The following is a 19,147-nucleotide window of genomic DNA, read 5'->3' as shown; positions in this document are numbered from 1 at the left end:
TAGAGCTGGGTTATGCTCTTATATTTATTCTCCCTTGCATACCATTGCAGTACATTGAATGCCAGATAATGTGTACATCTTTGTGTGACCATCTGTCTGTGGATGGAAACTGCTGGTGAAAGTCAATTGTGTGTATTGAAATTGTCAAAGAGCCTCCCAAGACACTTTTGAGTCTATTTACAATGACTCTGTGAATTTTGCACATTGCTTATGCGTGTTTGACGAATAACCGGGATGTGTTTTGAGCGTTGATGATGCTTTTGCGCAGATCTCGTTGCAAAGGGCAGGTATATCTGCTTTTTGTGGTGGTGGCAAATTAGTGACAAAGTCCATTTTGATTTGCTATGACCCCAGATTCCCAAGGGCTTTGAGTAGACTACTGCTTCACATGAGGAACCCTAATTTGCTGGCATAGGTCACAGTGGGAGACATACTTGCGCACGTTAATATGAAGATGAGTATAGGAAAACTTTTTTTCTATCTGTTCACAAGGAGCTTATACTCCTTGGTCTAAAGGATGAGTTTGGGCACATTCCTAGATTCATCTAGATATATGGGTATGCAGCTATATAGAAGTATGTCGATTGCAATGAATATTTGTCTATTTTGCTTGTTTGGTGTCAAAAATGGCTGAAGTATTCAAGATATTGGCTAGCTCCCGTGGTAATTAGCAATGACAAGAAGAGAGAGGCAAAGATCCTGAGCTCGATGTGTTGCATTCCTAGGGTATGGATAGCTGTCATGGATAGAAGTTCCCGAGGATGTTGTGGTCACTTTAACTTTTAAGCAAGAGGACCTGCTAGCGTAAGTAATGGACGAAGGCCCAATGGGAGAGAGTTGTAGTTTCCCTCCTTACCCTCGCCCTTTCCTTTGGTCATCTTGTAATTGACTATTTTTTGTTTTAGTAACAGTCATGAGGACGAGAGAGTTACTGAGTATTGAGATGAGTTAGCACCTCTATGCATTTGGCAGGTTATGGAAACTAGCTCCCCTAGATGCTTTGCATTGGATAGAGTCCAAGACTTATCTTAGGGCAACGTCTTACTTTGATTTTACGGGTTATGACAGAACTTTTGGTTACATAAGAGCTTTATTCTCTCTCTCTCTCTCTCCCTCTCTCTCTCTCTCTCTCAGTCACCCTGTTTTATTCCCCTTCCTCTCTTACACACAAAGTCTCACATGCAAAAACAATACAAAGAGTCACATGACTTGTGAAATGTATGAGTCACAAGAAAATCAAATGAGAAGACTATTAATAAGTCACAAAGAATACAACATAATGAAAGCCACACCGGAAGGCAGGTGCATGTAAACAAAATCATTAGCAATGCCACACGAGGAGATATGGGAAAGCATGTGATTAGAGAACATGTTGTAGTAGGGAGCTTAGAGGTGAAGATATCTGATGAAAGGAGGGCATGTGAAGATAGCTCATTAAACAACACATATGGAAGGAAATTCATGGGAGAAGACATGCTGAGGGAGGGCATATGAAAGATATGCTATAGGACATGTGAAAAGGAATTCATTAAGAAGAAATAGGAAGATGCTAACTCTCGAGTGAACGAAATGAATTTTTAGGTCTGGTTACTGATTTATGTTAAAGGCCTTGAAATTATTTAGCATGGTAATCTAGAATTCTGCAAGAGATTGGGTTAGAGTTTCCTCCGTTTTTCTAAAACCACATTAAGAACACCATTCACCCTACCGTTTTGGGTGGTGCGGGACCTTGGTGATTTGGAGCAAAGCCTTTGCCCCTACCAAATGAGCTATCTGCAAGTGGACATGCATAAGATTTATCGGCGAGGAACTTTATAATCTTCACAATGGTTGATAGCCGAGTGATGGCCGAGCCTCTTGTTTAGCCTCAGCTCCTTTGTTATCGTATGAGTAATCCCTAGACTCCCTTTGATGCTTGTCTCTACTATCCTAAGCCCGGAGAGTTACTTGCCCCAGATTATATGTCACCCATGGTAGGTAGAACAAAAATATGATTAGATCGGGATATAACAGCTACGCTCATTCACACTAAAGCTACAATTGTATAGTGGTGCTAATTGTTGGAGAAACATGCACGGTAGGTGGACGGGAATCGAGATGAAAAGGATCGAGATAGAGAGAAGAGAAGGATCAAAGTGAGAATTGAATTACATTTAGTTGTGCTTCTTGCCTTTTCATGCCTTAGTGAATGGTCTGATATGGACCATGATACACGAAGGAAATGTACTAATGATTTGTGGTGCTTCAGCGTCTCTTAGTTGCAAGAAACTGAGCAAAGAAAATGCCGTGTTGCATGTATGTAATCAAACAAATGTTTGTTGTTTTGTGTGCATTTATGATTTCCAAATGACACCGTTGGTAGATTTGCTTTGCAATTTTATATGCCTATACTTTTATTTCATTGAGATTGTTTAGATTTTGATTGTTCCACATCAAGAGGCACTGCAATTTTTCTCATGCTAATTTGATTACCAAAATTTTTGTGAACAGAATATTGAACAAATTGACACCAGAGAAGTTTGAGGTTCTCTTGGAGCAGCTTCTTAATGCAGGCATTGATTCTGCTGACATCTTGAAGGCAAGGATCTTATCCCTGGAGGTTTATTGCTACAGACTGCAAATTTTCACTATTTTCTCATCTTGCAGGTGCTTGCTTGTCTTTTGAACTAGATTAACAAGACTTGTTTTTGGGAGATGCTCCAAAGATAAATCTCCGATGTGTATGTTAACAATTGGAAAAGCACTCGTTCAACTGAGCAATTCTAATAACCAATCGGTGGAAGTTCTTTTAAATGTATGGTTCCTATCAATGTACAAGTAATGTGTATGGTTCTTATAATTGTACCAGTAAAGTCACATTTATTGCGTGCATGCAAATGATGCACGTGGAAGGGGAGCAAGATGCATTTAACCACGATTATGCTTGTCAAAATCTAAAAAATTTGATCCTGTGTAACTCGAAGCTAAAGGCTGAGTTTCAGCTTATGTTGTTGGAATATGGAAGCAAGAACTAGAAACTAGAAATGAAATAACAAGATTGAAAGACAAGAAATACCTTGAGAAGAGTTGGAATATGGAAGCAAGAACTAGAAACTAGAAATGAAATAACAAGATTGAAAGACAAGAAATACCTTGAGAAGAGTGTAGACAAGACACAAGCTAGACAGATAGATTGCAATGATGTGACCCATGAATATATGGGCCAAAGTACAAGACATAAAGCAAGAGTGCTTATGGGATAATTGTAGAAGTGCCACATGGCACACACTCAAGACATAAAGACTAGACTAGACTTAGACAAATGTAGACTAGGAAATAGTACACTTAGTGTGCACTTATCTCCAACACCCTCCTTAAGTGGACACTATAAGTGGACACTAGGAGTAAGACAGAAAGACAAGACTAGAAGACAGACATAAAGACTGATAGACTGAGAGACAAGATAGAAGACATGACAGGCAAAGATCCTGAGACACCCCTCCTCAAGTGATATCCTCATATGGGTCCACAAGGGTAGGGACAAGATGGATGTAAAACAAAACACAGTCAGATTGATAGACAAATAGACAGACAGACAAGACTAGATAGACAGAAGACTGACTGTAGACAAACAGAAAGACCAAGACACTAGAACCCCTTGACCTACATCATCGGTGGTCAAGGTGGTAGACAAGACATAGAAGTAATTAGAAAGCCCACTTCTCATCATATGAGGAAGGAACAACAGGATTTGTTGTTGGAGATGCTGCAGCAACATGGGCTGAGGTAGATGCAGGGGCTGATGTAGAGGGTTTGGAGTAGCAGTCCCTCTCCCGGTGATTATCACGGCCACAAATGGTGCATGGATGAGCCTTGAAACAGTCCTTCTCCATATGATTAGTTTTGCCACAATGGGTACAAGGCTTTCTTACCTTAGAACTTCCTTTCTTTGCTAATAATGCAGTGTCAGTTACCTTTCGTTGTTGAGTTCTTTCTTCCTCTTGGAGAGCATTGATGATACCCTCAAGAGAAGGATTGTTATGATACTTAGTGACAAGAGTAGCATAGGTGTCAGGTAAGCTTTTGAGAAGCACAGCAATAGCAATATCTTCGGAGATGGGAGACTTGACTGATGCAAGCTGAACCATAAGACTGCGAAGATAATTGACATGAGAGGCTATAGTAGCTCCTTCCTGCATATGTAGATCAAAGAATGAGATCATAAGTGCAATCTTAGAGTTTTTAGATCGGGGTCCAAAAAGGGTATCCAAAGTGATCCATGCTTGAGGAGCAGACTGTATGTCGGAGATGTGATGAATGTAATCATCTCCAAGGCCGAGCAATATGATAGCATAGGCTTTGTCGTTCTTGGCAGTGACAACTTGCTCAGAGGGACCTTCGGGAGCAGCACGGTGAACAATGTCCCAAAGACCTTCTTTCATAAGATGGCACTTGATTTTGATTTGCCAAGTGTGAAAGTTGGACCCATTGAATTTGTCGATAGATATGAGAGAATGAGAGGAAGATGCCATGTGGGAAGGTCTTACCTCTTGCTAGGATGCAAGGGCAGTGTCTATTCCCTTACAATATTGCAGGAATGAATGAAAGGAGAGATCCAAGAAGCCGGTTCTCTCTCCACTTTGTCAAGGCCATAGCATATGACAGCCCATCGAAGCAGGAGGAACCAGCAAAAAAGAGAGACTGCTCAGCAAACTGAAAGAGGCAAAGCACAATACCTTAATCCCAGGCAGAGGCAGAGGTGCAAAAAGGGGCGCAGTCCAGGAGGTCGAACAGATGGCGCAGATCTCCGTGAAGATGGAGCAGATCTCGAACAGCAGCTGGAGAAGTGCGGCTTGTGCAGGTACGGATTCCGTACAGTCGTACGGACTTACCGACTGTACGGACAGCGGAGTACGGAGTATGGACAGCGTACGGGACGACCGGGTATGGAGTACGGAGTACGGACGGCGTATGGATGGTGCTGATCTGTACGGACAGCAGGTATGGATTCGTACAGTCGTACGGATTGTACGGACACTCTCGTACGTTGATGCAGGAGCGACAGCAGGAGCGGGAGCTGATGGACGCAGATCTGTGGCTGAACTGCGCAGATCTGGCGCTCAGATCTGGCAGAAATGGTGCGCAGATCTGGAGCGGAGATCTGGCGCAGATCTGGCGCGCAATGGCGGGGCAGAAAGAGGGAGAAATGAGAAGAGGGAGAAATCTGAGAAGAGGGGCAGATCTGCAGCGGGGGAGAGATCTGAGAAGAGGCAGACTGAGGGGAGAGAAGAGGGATCAACCTAGCTCTGATACCATGTTGGAATATGGAAGCAAGAACTAGAAACTAGAAATGAAATAACAAGATTGAAAGACAAGAAATACCTTGAGAAGAGTGTAGACAAGACACAAGCTAGACAGATAGATTGCAATGATGTGACCCATGAATATATGGGCCAAAGTACAAGACATAAAGCAAGAGTGCTTATGGGATAATTGTAGAAGTGCCACATGGCACACACTCAAGACATAAAGACTAGACTAGACTTAGACACTTAGAAATAGTACACTTAGTGTGCACTTATCTCCAACATATGTAAATTGGCCTGTTTAAGCTAATACTAAGCTTCTTGCTTTCAAATGCAAGTGGGAAAGTTAAACCTGCAAGCATTATAGTGCTGGAAGCATTGCATAGCCATGTCGACACATTCTTGTAAAAGTATTCTGCATGAATTGGTATCTGTGGAAGCTATTATCAACTTACTTAGCTATGAGAACAATCCTTCTAGTTGGGTGTGTGTTTATGATAATTAGTTTGGGAATTGCTGTTTTTTTTCGGGGGGAATTGTGTATGAAGGGAACCACCTCCTCCACCACCCCCAGGAAATTGATGATGGTTAATTGATCATGGTTTGGACGTTGAATCGTATCATGCATTTTTGAGGCTAAATGTTGTCGTATGGGTTTCTAGCTGCCAAAGACTGATTCAAGGCAGCGATATGCACTCTTGAGTATGGTAAGAGCAGCTAGAGCTGCTATCATTACCTTGTAATTGGTGTTGGGAATTGGGATGAGTTTTCTAATCCTGAGCACGAGTGCCAAACTTATATTATTCTAGCTTTCCTGCTCATGCGATATTATTTTCTGATCGAGATCCCATTGAACTATTAATCATGTCAGTTCGTAAATGTATGGTTCTCTAGGAGAGTACAATTAAACTCTTATTTATTGCTTGCATGCAAATAATGCATGTGGAAGAGAATCAGGATGGAGTTATTGACTAGTGTGTTTGTAAAAAGCTAAACGAGTTGATCTTAAGCAACTTGATATTAAAGGCTAAGTTTCAGCTCATGTTAGTAGGCTTGCATTAGGTAGTATAAAGCTTCTTCTTTTCAAATGCGAAACTTTATACTATTTAGCTATGAGTATTGAGGACATTGCTTGTTTATGATATTTAGTTTGGGAATTATTTTACTATTTCCTTTGTTGTGTAGATGCTTCCATTTCTCTCTTGCTAAGACACCCATACTCTTTCATGAATACTGTATTCTATCTCAAATAGTCAATACTTTTATTTTATGGATGCAATTATCCTTATGAATTCCAGTAGTTCCTTTTGTTTGGGGGGAGGGGGGTTTCCTTACACATTTATTGACAATTGTTTGAACAGAAGAATGGTTCACTATATTGAAGCGTCACATTTTTGAGGCCATCACACTCACACTTGCATGCGTGAACATTCGTACCCAAACATGTGCATCCACAACGCTTGTTTGGTCAAAACTTACTTTTTTTTTTCGTGCGTCTCATAAGCAAACAAGCTGAGCGTCTGCTTGGCTTCACGAAGGCAGCCTCTTGTCACATGCAAAGACACTTAGTGGAGGTTGCATTGATTGCTACCGCTCATAGGCAAGGCACAAAGTGGGTATACAAACTCGACAGAATCTCAGTGCAAAGACTTTGTATAAATGGATGCTCAAGTATGTGGCTGTGTGGATTTGTATGTGTGAGAGCATATGTTTATACTATGGTCTACACCCATTGCTAGGTGCTGATGATGTCAGCAGGAATGTCATAGTAGCTAGTCCTTGCTATGCGTGATGGAGTTTATGGTTTTCAACCCTATGAGCGACTATCATGAGATTGAAATTGCACTATGTTGTGTTTATAGAGGATGAGTTTGGGCACGTTCCTGGATTCATGTAGATATGTGCTTTTGTCGTATTAGTGGGCATGCAAATTTCACCTTGCGAAGTTTTCGTCCATGTTGCGACCTGCTCATATTGCGATAAGTCTTTCTATCTTAAGTGGTGTGTTGTCCTATTAGCTAGATTTAGATGAGAGACTACAATGAAATCGTTTACTCTTCAATAGAAATTTTAGCTTGAACGAAGAGATTTTGGACTACTTTTTGATTAGCTTTCTACTTCAGTGCTAGACTTCGTCATGCCTGAGTTTGTCCTTCACCTCTGGAGTGCCGACAGAAACTCAATCCGAAGGCTTTGTATAAATGGATGCTCAAGTTATGCGAGAGCATATGCTTATACTATGGTCTACACCCACCATTGGGCGTTATACGTTAGTGGGGATGTCATAGTAGCTAGTCCTTGCTATGTATGATGGAGTTTATGGTTTTCAACCTTATGAGTGAATGTCATGAGATTGAAACTGCACTATGTAGTGTTTTTAGAGGATGAGTTTGGGCATGTTCTTGGCTTGATATATGCTTTTGCCGTATTAGCGAACATGCAAAGTTCACCTTGTGAAGTTTTCATCCATGTTGCAGCCTGTTGATATTGCGATAATTCTTTCTATCTTAAGTGGGGCGTTGCCCTTGCTGAGTTGATATTGAGATAATTTTTTCTATCTTAAGTGGTGCGTCGCCCTATCAGCTAGATTTAGATGCTCATCTAGGAGAGGCTTAAATGAAATCGTTTAGTCTTCACTGAATGAAGAGATTTTGGACTACTTTATGATTAGCCTTCTTCTTTAGTACTAGCCTTCGTCATGGCTTAGTCTGCTGTTCACATCTGGAGTGCCACAGAAACTCAGTAGAAAGACTTTGTATAAATGGATGCTCAAGTATGTGTGGGTGTGTGGATTTGTATGTGTGAGAGCATATGTTTATACTATGGTATACATCGACTGTTGGGCGTTTATGACGTTAGTTGGGATTTCATAGTAGCTAGTCCTTGCCATGTGTGATGGAGTTTATGGCTTTCAACCTTATGAGCGACTATCATGAGATTGAAATTGCACTATTTTGTGTTTTTAGAGAATGAGTTTGGGCATGTTCCTGGTTTCATCTAGATATATGCTTTTGTAGTATTAGCGGACATGCAAATTTCACCTTGTGAACTTTTGGTTCATGTTGCGGCTTGCTGATATTGCGATAAGTCTTTCTATCTTAAGTGGTGCGTTGCCCTATCAGCCAGATTTAGATGCATGTCTGGGAGAGACTAAAATGAAATTGTTTAGTCTTCACAAGCAGTTGTAGCGTGAATGAAGAGATTTCGGATTAGCCTTCTCCTTTAGTGCTAGCCTTCGTCATGGCTGAGTTTGCCCTTCACCTTCGGAGTGCCAACAGACACTCAGTATGAAGATTTTGTTTAAATGTATGCTCAAGTATGCGTGGGTGTGGAGATTTGTATGTGTGAGAGCATATGTTTATACTATGGTCTACACGCATTGTTGGGCCCTGATGACGTCAGTGGGGATATCATAGTAGCTAGTCCCTTCTATGCGTGATGGAGTTTATGGTTTTTAACCTTATGAGCGACTATCATGAGATTGAAATTGCACTATATGTTAGATGTCACCTAGAGAGAGAGGGCCTTGCTTTTGTGTGTGCCTGCCCAGTGAGTGAGGCTAGGGTAGATGAGTGAGGGCCTATGTTTGGGAAAAATGTTTGGGTTTTCCCACCCCCTGTCAGTGTAGTGTAGGATAGGCCACTATGGCTGGTGCGCTTGTCAGGCCGGAGTTGGGGGCTTGTATGTCCACCCTTGGTGCTGCTGCCCCACTGTGTGCTCAGCCTATCAGAGGGCAGATCAGGACAGCTCTGTAGGCAGTCCCTTGCATGGCATGCGCAGCGCTTTATAGGTAGCGGCTAGAGGGCAGAGGTCGGCCATAGGCCTCCCTGCTGGTCGGCTGGAGGGCACAGCCCTCTTTATAGGGCTTGTGCAGCCCCTTTTGTAGGGCCTGAGGCAGTTCGCCTAGTGCCCTGCCAGTCGGGTTGCTGGAGCAGAGGCCAGCCCTTATGTAGGGGCAGATGTGGGTCGGCTCACCCCCCCATTGCTGGTCGGTGACCTAGAGCAGGGGGTGGGCCATGAGCCCGCCTGCTGGTCGTTTGTTTGATGCAGGGGCTGACCCTATATATAGGGCCTCCTCCCCTCATTTGTTTTCATCTTCTTGTGTGGTTTTTGCCCAGTGATACAGAGGGCTTTTCCAGGAGATCCCTTGTGCAGTCTCTCCTCTTTCTCCCTGTGTGCATTTCTTTGTGGAGTGCTCTCTCTCTCCCACTGTGTGTGTCCATTCTGATGCGCACTCTCTATATCGTGTTTTTAGAGGATGAGCTTGGGCATGTTCCTGGATTCATCTAGACATATACTAACTCAAGAGGAAGGCTGATGGCAGTGTTGAGCGTGCCTTGTTGCAAAAGGCTATGATCCCTTGTGCAGTCTCTCCCTCTTTCTCCCTGTGTGCATTTCTTTGCCGAGTGCTCTCTCTCTCCCACCGTGTGTGTCCATTCTGCTGCGCACTCTCTATATTGCGTTTTTAGAGGATTCATCTAAGACATATACTAACTCAAGAGGAAGGCTGATGTGCATCTGCTTTGGTAAAGGAGACATGCGTGTACTTGGGTACACAGATTTAGACTATACAGGGCATGTGGACGCAGTGTTGAGCATGCCTTGTTGCAAAAGGCTATTGTCAGCAACAGGGCATTAATTCTGAGGAGACATTTGCACCCACGTCACACATTAATACCCTCAGGTGCTTCATTACCATAGCAGCCCATCATGATTGGCAAAGTGCATTAGCTTGACTTCAAAACTGCTTTCTTTCACGGATATTTGCAGGAGGTTTATGTCTCTTAGCCTCTGGTTTTGAAGTCAGTGGGTCTGAAAGTAGGTTGCACGAGGCACTATATGGTTTGAAGCAGGCAACCGGGCTTGGTATGCCAAGATTCATACACAATCTTATCAGCCATGGTTTTCACAACAGCCTCTATGTCTGCAAACGTAATACCAACTTTCTGGATTCTGATTTATATGTTGATGATATGCTCTTGATTTGGACCTTCCTCTCAGCATATTGCAGCCTTTAAGTCTGATTTGCAGCTATGACAGTTTTGGGCCAGCTATACTACTTTAGTGGCATTCAGTTTCCAATTGTTGATATGATGAGTCAATCCAAATACATTCAATAGCTCCTTCGCAGATTTCAGTTTGAGGACAGCAACCAGTTTCTACATTTTTTGAGTCTGGTTTCCGGTTGGCTAAATATGGCGTGATCGGTTTCCAATCTTTAGGTTCTCCTGTTTGTGCTCAAGTAAGAGTGCCTTTATCTCTCAATTTAGTAATTGAATCCTATTACTTCTCTAGAAAGGGCTATAATACAAGAAAAGTAACAAAGATACTCCACTCTGCTCTATGTTCTAGTTATATCTTTGAAATTTCTACTTTGGGTATGTTTAGGATCCTTGAACATAGAATCAAAATCCCAAGTGGGGAGCTTCAAAGCCCATTTTCTTTTTATTCTATTTTTTGGAGGTCATTTGCTCTTCACCTCCTTATTTATTATTTATTATTATTTTTTAAGTTAAAATACATAAAGAAATATCTATTTTTTGTGTGTTAGCAATACTGTTTTTTTTTAAAACCTAATTTAACTCTCTCTCTCTCTCTCTCTCTCTCTCATTTTTAGGTTTCGTTATCTTCTTTTTTGCTATTGAAGTTTTGTTTGGTTTGGGATTTTAAAGCTTAGTAAGCATTTTGGGTTTACCCAAAAGATTCCAGAGTCTTTCAAAACTTAAATGATAGCTCTTTTGGGTACTGATGAGGACATTAGCGTAGCTTTCCTTACTAAGGTGATTTCTTTAATTTTTAATTTCTCATTTACTCTTAGTTTTGTTTAAAGCAGCTTACAAACTCCCTTTTTCTTTGTTCTTTCGCTTGTTTTATAATATAATTAATTGATAGCATTGGATGTGTTCGATTCTTATGAAGGCATATATATAATCAATAATAATTCACATCTTAGAGAGAGCGCCCATTTCACATTGTAAAGTCTAGCTGTAAAGCAGTGAAAACGCAACTAGAGTTTGTGTCCTTTTATCAGAGGTTGCTTATCTCGGTCCTTTTGGATTTTATGGTTTAAGTGGAACAGCTTTGTATGGGATAATTGAGAAAATCTACTTTGTATTGTTTGTTGGAACGAGAGTTTGGTTCTTACATTGTTGGTATGTATAGCTCATGTGGAGAATATGAGTTCTTATTTTTGTGGAAAAGTGTGTGGACAGGCGTGTTTTATAGGATCATATTATTGGATGCTTTTATACACAAGCCTTCGAAGTCCATCTTTTAACCAGTTTTGTGGATGTGAAGGTCCTTCGATAGACTGATTTCTCTGATAGAATATGAACAAATTGTACTAGCATCTTGAAATAATCATTCAGTTGAATCGACAGTCATGTTCTTGGATACCAGTTTAAAGTAGAAATCTGCTTATTTGCTGAACTGGCTTGGAAATTATGTTGAAAGAGTCTTGTCAACGTCATTCAGAATTAAGTTTTGTTATAAAAGTGGCACTTATTTACCAGCTTTTAGCCCCAATTTGTTTTTTGGGATTTTCTTGGATTAGGCAGCTTCTAATAGTTGAATGGTTACTGGCAGGGAGTCATATCTCTTGTGTTTGATAAGGCTGTATTGGAACCTACATTTTGTCCCATGTATGCAGAATTGTGTGTGCACCTTAGCAAAGCACTTCCAGAATTCGCTTCTGATGAAGGAGATGGGAAACCTGTTACTTTCCGTCGAATCTTACTGAACAGCTGTCAGGAAGAATTTGAAGGGGCTGACAAGTTGCGAGCAGAAGTTCAGCAGATGACCAAGCCAGAACAAGAGATTCAACGGCTTGAAACGGAAAAGCTTTTAAAACTTCGTACACTTGGAAACATCAGATTGATCGGGGAGCTCTTCAAGCAGAAGATGATACCTGAGAAGATCGTGCATTACTGTATCCAAGTATGTGGTAATGTGATTTATGTTGGTGTTGCAAAGCTATGTACATTGTCACAATTGTTAAACATAAGTTTTAGGCTTTGTTCTGGTGTGTGTACAACAGTTCTTGTGCTGTATCACATTGGACTACAATCAGTCAAACTAAAAATGATTTCAGATTTGGATGCAAAGCGCAGTATTGTTAATTCTGTAATTGGAGCGTAAGTGAAACTAAAACTTAAATATGTGCTGCATCATGCTGCGTTTGTGGATTTAGGTTTTTAAGGATTTTGTGCAAGCTAAGGGTCAATACAGAAAGCATCCTCTGCAATTATCAATGTTGTGAAAATTCAGAATAGTGCCTGGACAGTGAGTTATGCAGTTATGTTCTGCAAATTTCAATGTGCTAGTTATTCTCCTATAAACAACACAATCTTCATAATATGCACATAGAGTAATCTCTTCAAATAAATATCTAGAAGCGAGCCTCAAAACATACAGCTGCTTTCCCACTATCACCATATCACAAAGCCACGTATTGATCTGATGATAGTGTTCTGATAGTGTTCTATCATACCACCATGGCTAATCTTGCTCACATAGACATGTGGAAAAGGTTGGGACACCAAGCTTTTTGCATCAGAGTATTTTTTTTGACTATAAGATATAGACATGTGAACATAAGATTGGAAGAAGAATGTTCCAGATCAGATCATACTTTCTAGCTCAGTGGAAAGAACTGAATATGAAAAAATGAGCCACCAAGATTGTGGCTTAGTGGAAAGAACTGAATATGAAAAAATGAGCCACCAAGATTGTGGCTTAGTGGAAAGAACTGAATATGAAAAAATGAGCCACCAAGATTGTGGCTTACATATTTAGCCCAAAAATGGCAATGAATTGGCATACAAAATCGTACCAGATCAATCGGAATCAAAATGTAATCAATGATTAGATCACATAACTATTCTAGCGTACAAGGTCATTTGATAATGATGTCTTTCAATGCCCCACTCAATGGAAAATCCTTCTCCCTTTATGTTTTGTTTGTGATCTCTCAGACCCAAAACATGTCAAACAACATTTTACAATGCCTTTTGGTCAACACCTAACACATTGTCTGCCATTAGACAATGGATAAAACCCACATGCCAGTGTCATCCAGTATGAGAAGATAATGCACCTCAGTGTCTTAAGCAGGAGCATTAATAGATTCTTTATGTTGGGGGAAATCTGGTATATTGTTCAGCTGATCAGAACTCTCTGAACAGGGGTGAGACTTCACAGGGTAGTCCCTTCGATAAAAGATCTCGAGGTCAAGGGACAGGATCTAATTGTGCTCATCTGGTGTGGCTATGGCAGAACTTGTCTCTGAAAACCAGTGTTAGAATGTAAGCAGGAAGCATCCCTACAGTGCCATCAACCATATGAACCCATTTGATGGGTTAAATTCCTCTTCACTGTCTCCAGGAAAAGAGGTTCGGTCACATCATTACACCCTCACATATTCACTCTGATGTAAGATTCTTAGGTTACAATAACCATATTTTCCACAGCAGTTACTTTTTGGACTGTTAAAGGAATGTTGGACATTTCACCACCCAGATTGGAATCTGGATCTGATTTTGCACTGTGACACAAGCTACAGCAAGCAATAATGGATTTTGGGCACCCACTTTTGATGTTTTGCGATGGTGTCTATAATGGTTTGAGAGGGTTGGTAGCAGTGTGTGAAGAGAAGAGCTTGTCTCTTATGTCGTGTCAGATGCCTCGAGATCTGCTGTGCCTCCGATCTCGTCAAGTGCCCCAAAGCCTGCTCTTGTACGAGGTGGGATCTCAGCTCTCGGCACTCATCATCACACCATGGGTTTTGTCCCGGTGGGGGATCGTGCTGTAGAGCGGGTCGTTGAGAATGATATGATGGCTGCATCCTGAAATAGTGAGACAAGTGTATCTGAGGCCTGAGCAAGTTTTGCATCATCTCCAAAGGGGATCGCCAGGCCTTGGGACATGTGGGTCATGTATACCGCATCAAGAGCATGGTCAAAGTGTAAAATTCTTGGACGGGGGCACGGCGATCACGTCCTATGTATGGCAGTGCAGTCGAGATACTAAAGGATAAATATGAGTGGTCAGCACCAAATGGGAGGGAGCAACTATGAATTATGTACACGTGTCACAAAAGCTGGGGAACCCAATAGGTAGTCCACTGTGGTACTACCCCCTCCATGTGGAAAGCAGGTAAGCCCTCTATATAACGGCCAAATGTGGAGGCCATTATATATAATCAAGTCGTGTATAGCTCCCATCTCGAGTAGGTGTGTTCCATATCCTGTCACATGTGCATTATCTGAAAATCTCGCTATCTCGAGATCTGTTGGGTCCATCTTTGGTACTTTGAGAGTCTCCGTCTCAAAGTCTAACAACCCCACCTGTCTATCCCCTGTGCGTGCATTGAAGTCACCCAAGAGAAGGACCTCCCCTTCTCTGGAGAACTTCATGATGTCATCAAAAAGATGTATCCGAGGGAAAGTAGCACACCGCAATGAAAATCGGTTGTGCATCAGGTGGCTGAATCCGAATGCACATGTATCATGCATGCTCCTCCTTCCGCATAACAGATATGAGTGGTCTCAAATGATTGCGAGCCTTCAGCAACTCATTTTCTTCCTTGAGTTTGGCAACCTGAACTCTTAGTGCTTTTATCATTGATGTGTGGTGGCTGGTCTTGGCATCAACCATATGAGTCATCTCCTGTCGCATCTTACCAAGTTGGGTCCCATATGTATGTGCATTTCAGATTTCCATTTGTTCATTTCCTCTTCCAATGAGGCACGCATAACCTGCATGAATGCATCAAGGGCCCCATACTTCTTTTGCAAGTTTTCAATGTCCACATCCTGCATTTTAGAGACTTCCTTCATTGTATTGGTGCATGATTTAATGTGCTGGTCGCCTATCTTCTGGGTAGTAGCCCAAATGGCACTGTACTTCCTCTCTTTTTCCCCTCTTGTCTTTCTGTCTGGTGTGCTGTCCATGCTGGACATATATCTCTGCATTTGCCCTTGAATAGAGTGCCATATGTGGACCTTTGTAACTGATAATCTCCTCTTTTTTTCCAGCAATACTTACTTCTCTGATATCCTAAATGCTTACCTCTGCTTTTGCATTCCAAGGTCCCCCAAATTCTGAGTTCAAAAATTCGAAGTCTGCCTTGGTTTGTCTCATGCTCTTTTGTTGAAATTGTACTGTTGTTTGATGTTGATTGCGTCCTTTTGGTTACTGATGTACTGCGTGCTTGGTCTGTGCAGGAGCCCGGGTTCTAGCAGTAGGCGCAGCCCCCTCAGGGTGGCTATCTTTGATGTAGAGGAGGGCCAGGTGTAGCCCTGTTGCAGGCGGGGTTTGCTGGAGGCAGCCCCATACAGATCTTGTGCAGGCAGCAGCCCCTATGAGGGCTAGGAGATTGGTGCAAGGGTGGCCCCGTGACGTGCAGCTGAGGCGCATGGGCCTTTAGGTGCCCTGCCACCTGCTCAGTGCAGGGAGGCTGGAAGAGCCCTTCGACCCTGCTCCCTGTGGCACAGAGAGCTGGAGAGCTCCGTGACCTTTAGAGATGGCGTATGGGGCTGGAAGTGCCCCACGACTGAGGCATGGAGGGAGCCACGAGGTGCGCCATGTAGGAGGGAGCCGTGACCAGGAGGGCAGAGAGAAGAAGAGGTGCGTTTGTGCGTGTGTGAGGGAGAAGGGGGTGTGTCTGTGTGTGTGTGTGGTGTGTGAGAGAGAGATCTTGTGCTAGCCCTCGTGCTCCCACTCTGCAGCTGCTTGTTTCTCCCTTAGTTTGACGCCCGCGAGGTTCCGTTTGATGCCCGTTTTGTGTCCGTACGCTCTATCAGAAAATTCGAAAAGTTTTTTTTCCCGTACTGTTTAAAATCCGTACGATTTTGTCTGTACAGTCAGGAAAAATCTGTACAGTTTTGTCCGTGTAGTCCGTACAATTTTGCTGTCAGTTTTTTTTTGGCTACTGTCAAAAATCTGTATGATTTTGTTCGTACAGCCAGGAAAAATCGGTACAGTTTTGTACCTGTTGTGCTTTTCTCCTTGTAAAGCGTTGCTGCTTCCAAGCCTTTTCCTTAACTCGAATGGCGGATTATACCTATGAGAAAACCTTTCACAAAGACAAGTCGGTTTCCAACAAGAAACAAAAACATGTGATGGATTCAGATGATTCCCTTCATGACTCTGCTGAGGCTCAGCTTGTTTATGAGGTTATGCATGAAGGGTTTGAAGACACCCGCAAAGATTGGAAAGATCTACTTCCCACCACTGGCATTATGGTAGAAGTGGATGATATATTTGATCCAGTTAAGGAGTATGCAAAGCATGCCATTATAATTTTCTTCCCAGGACGGATGCATGCAGCAGCAGATGTTGGGAATTGGTTGACTCGTTCTTATGTCAAAAAAGCTCATTATGCAGTGAGGGGCTTTTTTGAGATCATCATGGCTGATGAGGAGCACCGTCAGGTTTTGCTAGAGCACTCTCCTCTCTTCTATGGCCAGCAGATGGTCCATGTCCTGTCCTTGTCTCCCACCCGGGATTATCAGGCATTTGATTCGGCATCGTTGCCCTGTTTGGGTAGAAGTTGTGGATTTTCCTCAATACTTGTCTTCTCTTCTACCTAAAATTGCAGCTTCCCTCGGTAAGGTGATATGTCCACCACAACCCAATGGAAATTCGAATCGCTTCTGCATTTTGTGGGATATGGATCATCTCACCCCAGCTTCGTATTTGGTTACTGTGAATAATGTTTCCATGGGGAGTGCCTTTTACAAGCTCAAGCAGGGGCTGTTTGCAAGTGCTTGCTTTGAATGCAAGCAATTTGGGCACATGGCTTCACATGCCCTTCGCGAGCTCCACGGATGCCAGTGCAAGCTGAAATGGTTTAGCCTTTGAATAAGAATTCAAATGCCTCTTCTGTGCTAAAAAACAAAGGGGCCAAACAGTTTTTCTTTGTTCAAGACAAAGGCAAAGCCCCGACTGTTTTAAATGGTAATGCTTCTTTTCTTGTGCCTTTGTCCTCTCCACCTCAGGGAAAGGGGGAAAAATTTTTGATTGATGGATGGCAAACTCCTTTCGTTCCAGAGCTATCGCCCCGATAGAAAGAACATGATAGTAATAGGTCCTAGAGGAACTAGAGTCTTCGGTCTAGTAGCTAGGGAATTAAGGGAATATGATTTTGCAAAAACCTTTCTGATTCAAAATTGTATCTGTAGCTACTGCTGTTTTACCCGTCTGTCTGTCTCCAATTATAGACAAGATAATCAATCCCATCTGTTGAAGCTTCTTCACTAATAGACTTGGGAATAATGATTCGGTAATTGCCCTCTTGGACTTGGAGTGGTGCATCCTCTCATGGGAAAACACCTGCTGAAAACTCTGGTGTTGGCTTGACCTGGGCTGCTGTGACTGCAAATCGGACCTTGTTTTTTGAAGAAGTTGCTGCACTTTTGTCCTCTTTTCAGGCTAATGCTTAACCTGGGCTGCTGTGACTGCAAATCGGACCTTGTTTTTTGAAGAAGTTGCTGCACTTTTGTCCTCTTTTCAGGCTAATGCTTCATCCCAAGACAGAGGCTCGGACATTGAGATAGAAATGCAAACGTAAACAGCCCGTTAGTTGCTGTACATAGTTGTCCCATAACTGTAAATATGCTTGATCATCTGAAGTGTGTTACTCTCAATGTATAGGGAATGTGTGTGATGGTCGCAAATGGAAACTGGTCTGGATGTATATCAGGCAATTGCAGCCTGATATATTTGCTTTGCAAGAGCATAATCATCATATGTATGTTGGTCAGATAGGCCATTTTGCTGGTTATGATATCTTCTATGCTGGAGAGCAGTCCTTTTCTGGTGTGGCTTTTTTGGTAAAGCACGACATTCAACCTGTTGTGGCTCTCAATGATCGCCGTGGTAGATGGATTATTGTTCAATGCCTTGTTCAAAGGAAAAATTTTGAATTTGCATCGGTTTATGCTCTCCAATCTTCTCGTGATAGAGGTTTGATCTGGGCTGCCATGCATACTTATCCATGGCGACAACATGTCTTCATTTGTGGTGACTTTAATAATGTCCCTCAATCGGGTGACAACACCTCAGGCCACACTCATATGTTGGCTTCTGAAACACATGCATGGTCTGATTTTTTGCTTCAGTTGCGCCTGGTTGATCTCTGGAAGGAATTACAGGTCATGCTTCCGGGCTATACCTTTCAACATAATGCTCAATTTGCTTATCGGGCACGCTTGAACAGATGGTATCATACTGATCCACAACTTGTGATGCCTTTACTTGTCAAATTTGGGTTGATCATGCTTTCACACATTCGGATCATGCTTCTCTTTGGTTGAGGCTTTCCTTACATGAATTTCCCACTGATAGATTGCCTCGCCGAAGGCTTTTGCTGATTAATAATAGTTATCTGGAGCATGCTGACTTTAAAGCCTTGGTGTCTAATGCTATTCAGCCTCTCTCTCGTCAGATACACATTGGTTTGGATTATGCCTGGCAGGCTTTTGTTGCTCGGATGCAAGCAATTATTCGAGATTATAACAAATCCTATATGCAAGCAATTATTCGAGATTATGGCTCATCTTCGCCCTTTGTCTTCAGAGGAAATCATGCTCTTATGTTAGGCTCAATTCTCTCTTCAATCCAATGATTGTAGAAAGCTTGCTAAATGGGAAACTCAATCCAGACAACGGGCATTTTGGGATAAAGGCTGCTCTTCCAAGCAATTTTTTAAGAGTTCACACTACAAAAGACATGCTGCCAATATTTGTCGGATCCGGATGCCTGATGGCTCTTGGTTAACATCTCATTCAGAGTTTGCTGGTTTATGTGTGCAACACTTCTCCACTCATTTTGGGCATGTGGATACTCTTTCTCCTTGGGTC

General features: G+C 42.3%; 1 protein-coding gene across 2 annotated transcripts in view; it reads left to right on the top strand.

Moving 5' to 3' along the window:
- The window catches only part of LOC147891739 (eukaryotic translation initiation factor-like), a 46,663-nt gene that overhangs the window by 17,227 nt on the left and 10,289 nt on the right, over positions 1-19,147 (top strand). For both annotated transcript variants that reach the window (XM_087387978.1, XM_087387977.1), the window contains exons 6-7: positions 2,491-2,578; positions 11,871-12,221. In XM_087387978.1, the coding sequence (XP_087244104.1) occupies positions 2,491-2,578; positions 11,871-12,221 (439 nt within the window). The remainder of the gene's footprint in view (positions 1-2,490; positions 2,579-11,870; positions 12,222-19,147) is intronic.

This window comes from Dipteris shenzhenensis, chromosome 17 (assembly GCF_047967505.1).
Source record: "Dipteris shenzhenensis isolate YYH24624 ecotype China chromosome 17, Dip_SZ_1.0, whole genome shotgun sequence".
Lineage (NCBI taxonomy): Eukaryota > Viridiplantae > Streptophyta > Polypodiopsida > Gleicheniales > Dipteridaceae > Dipteris > Dipteris shenzhenensis.
This window is presented reverse-complemented; position numbering and strand designations above follow the sequence as displayed.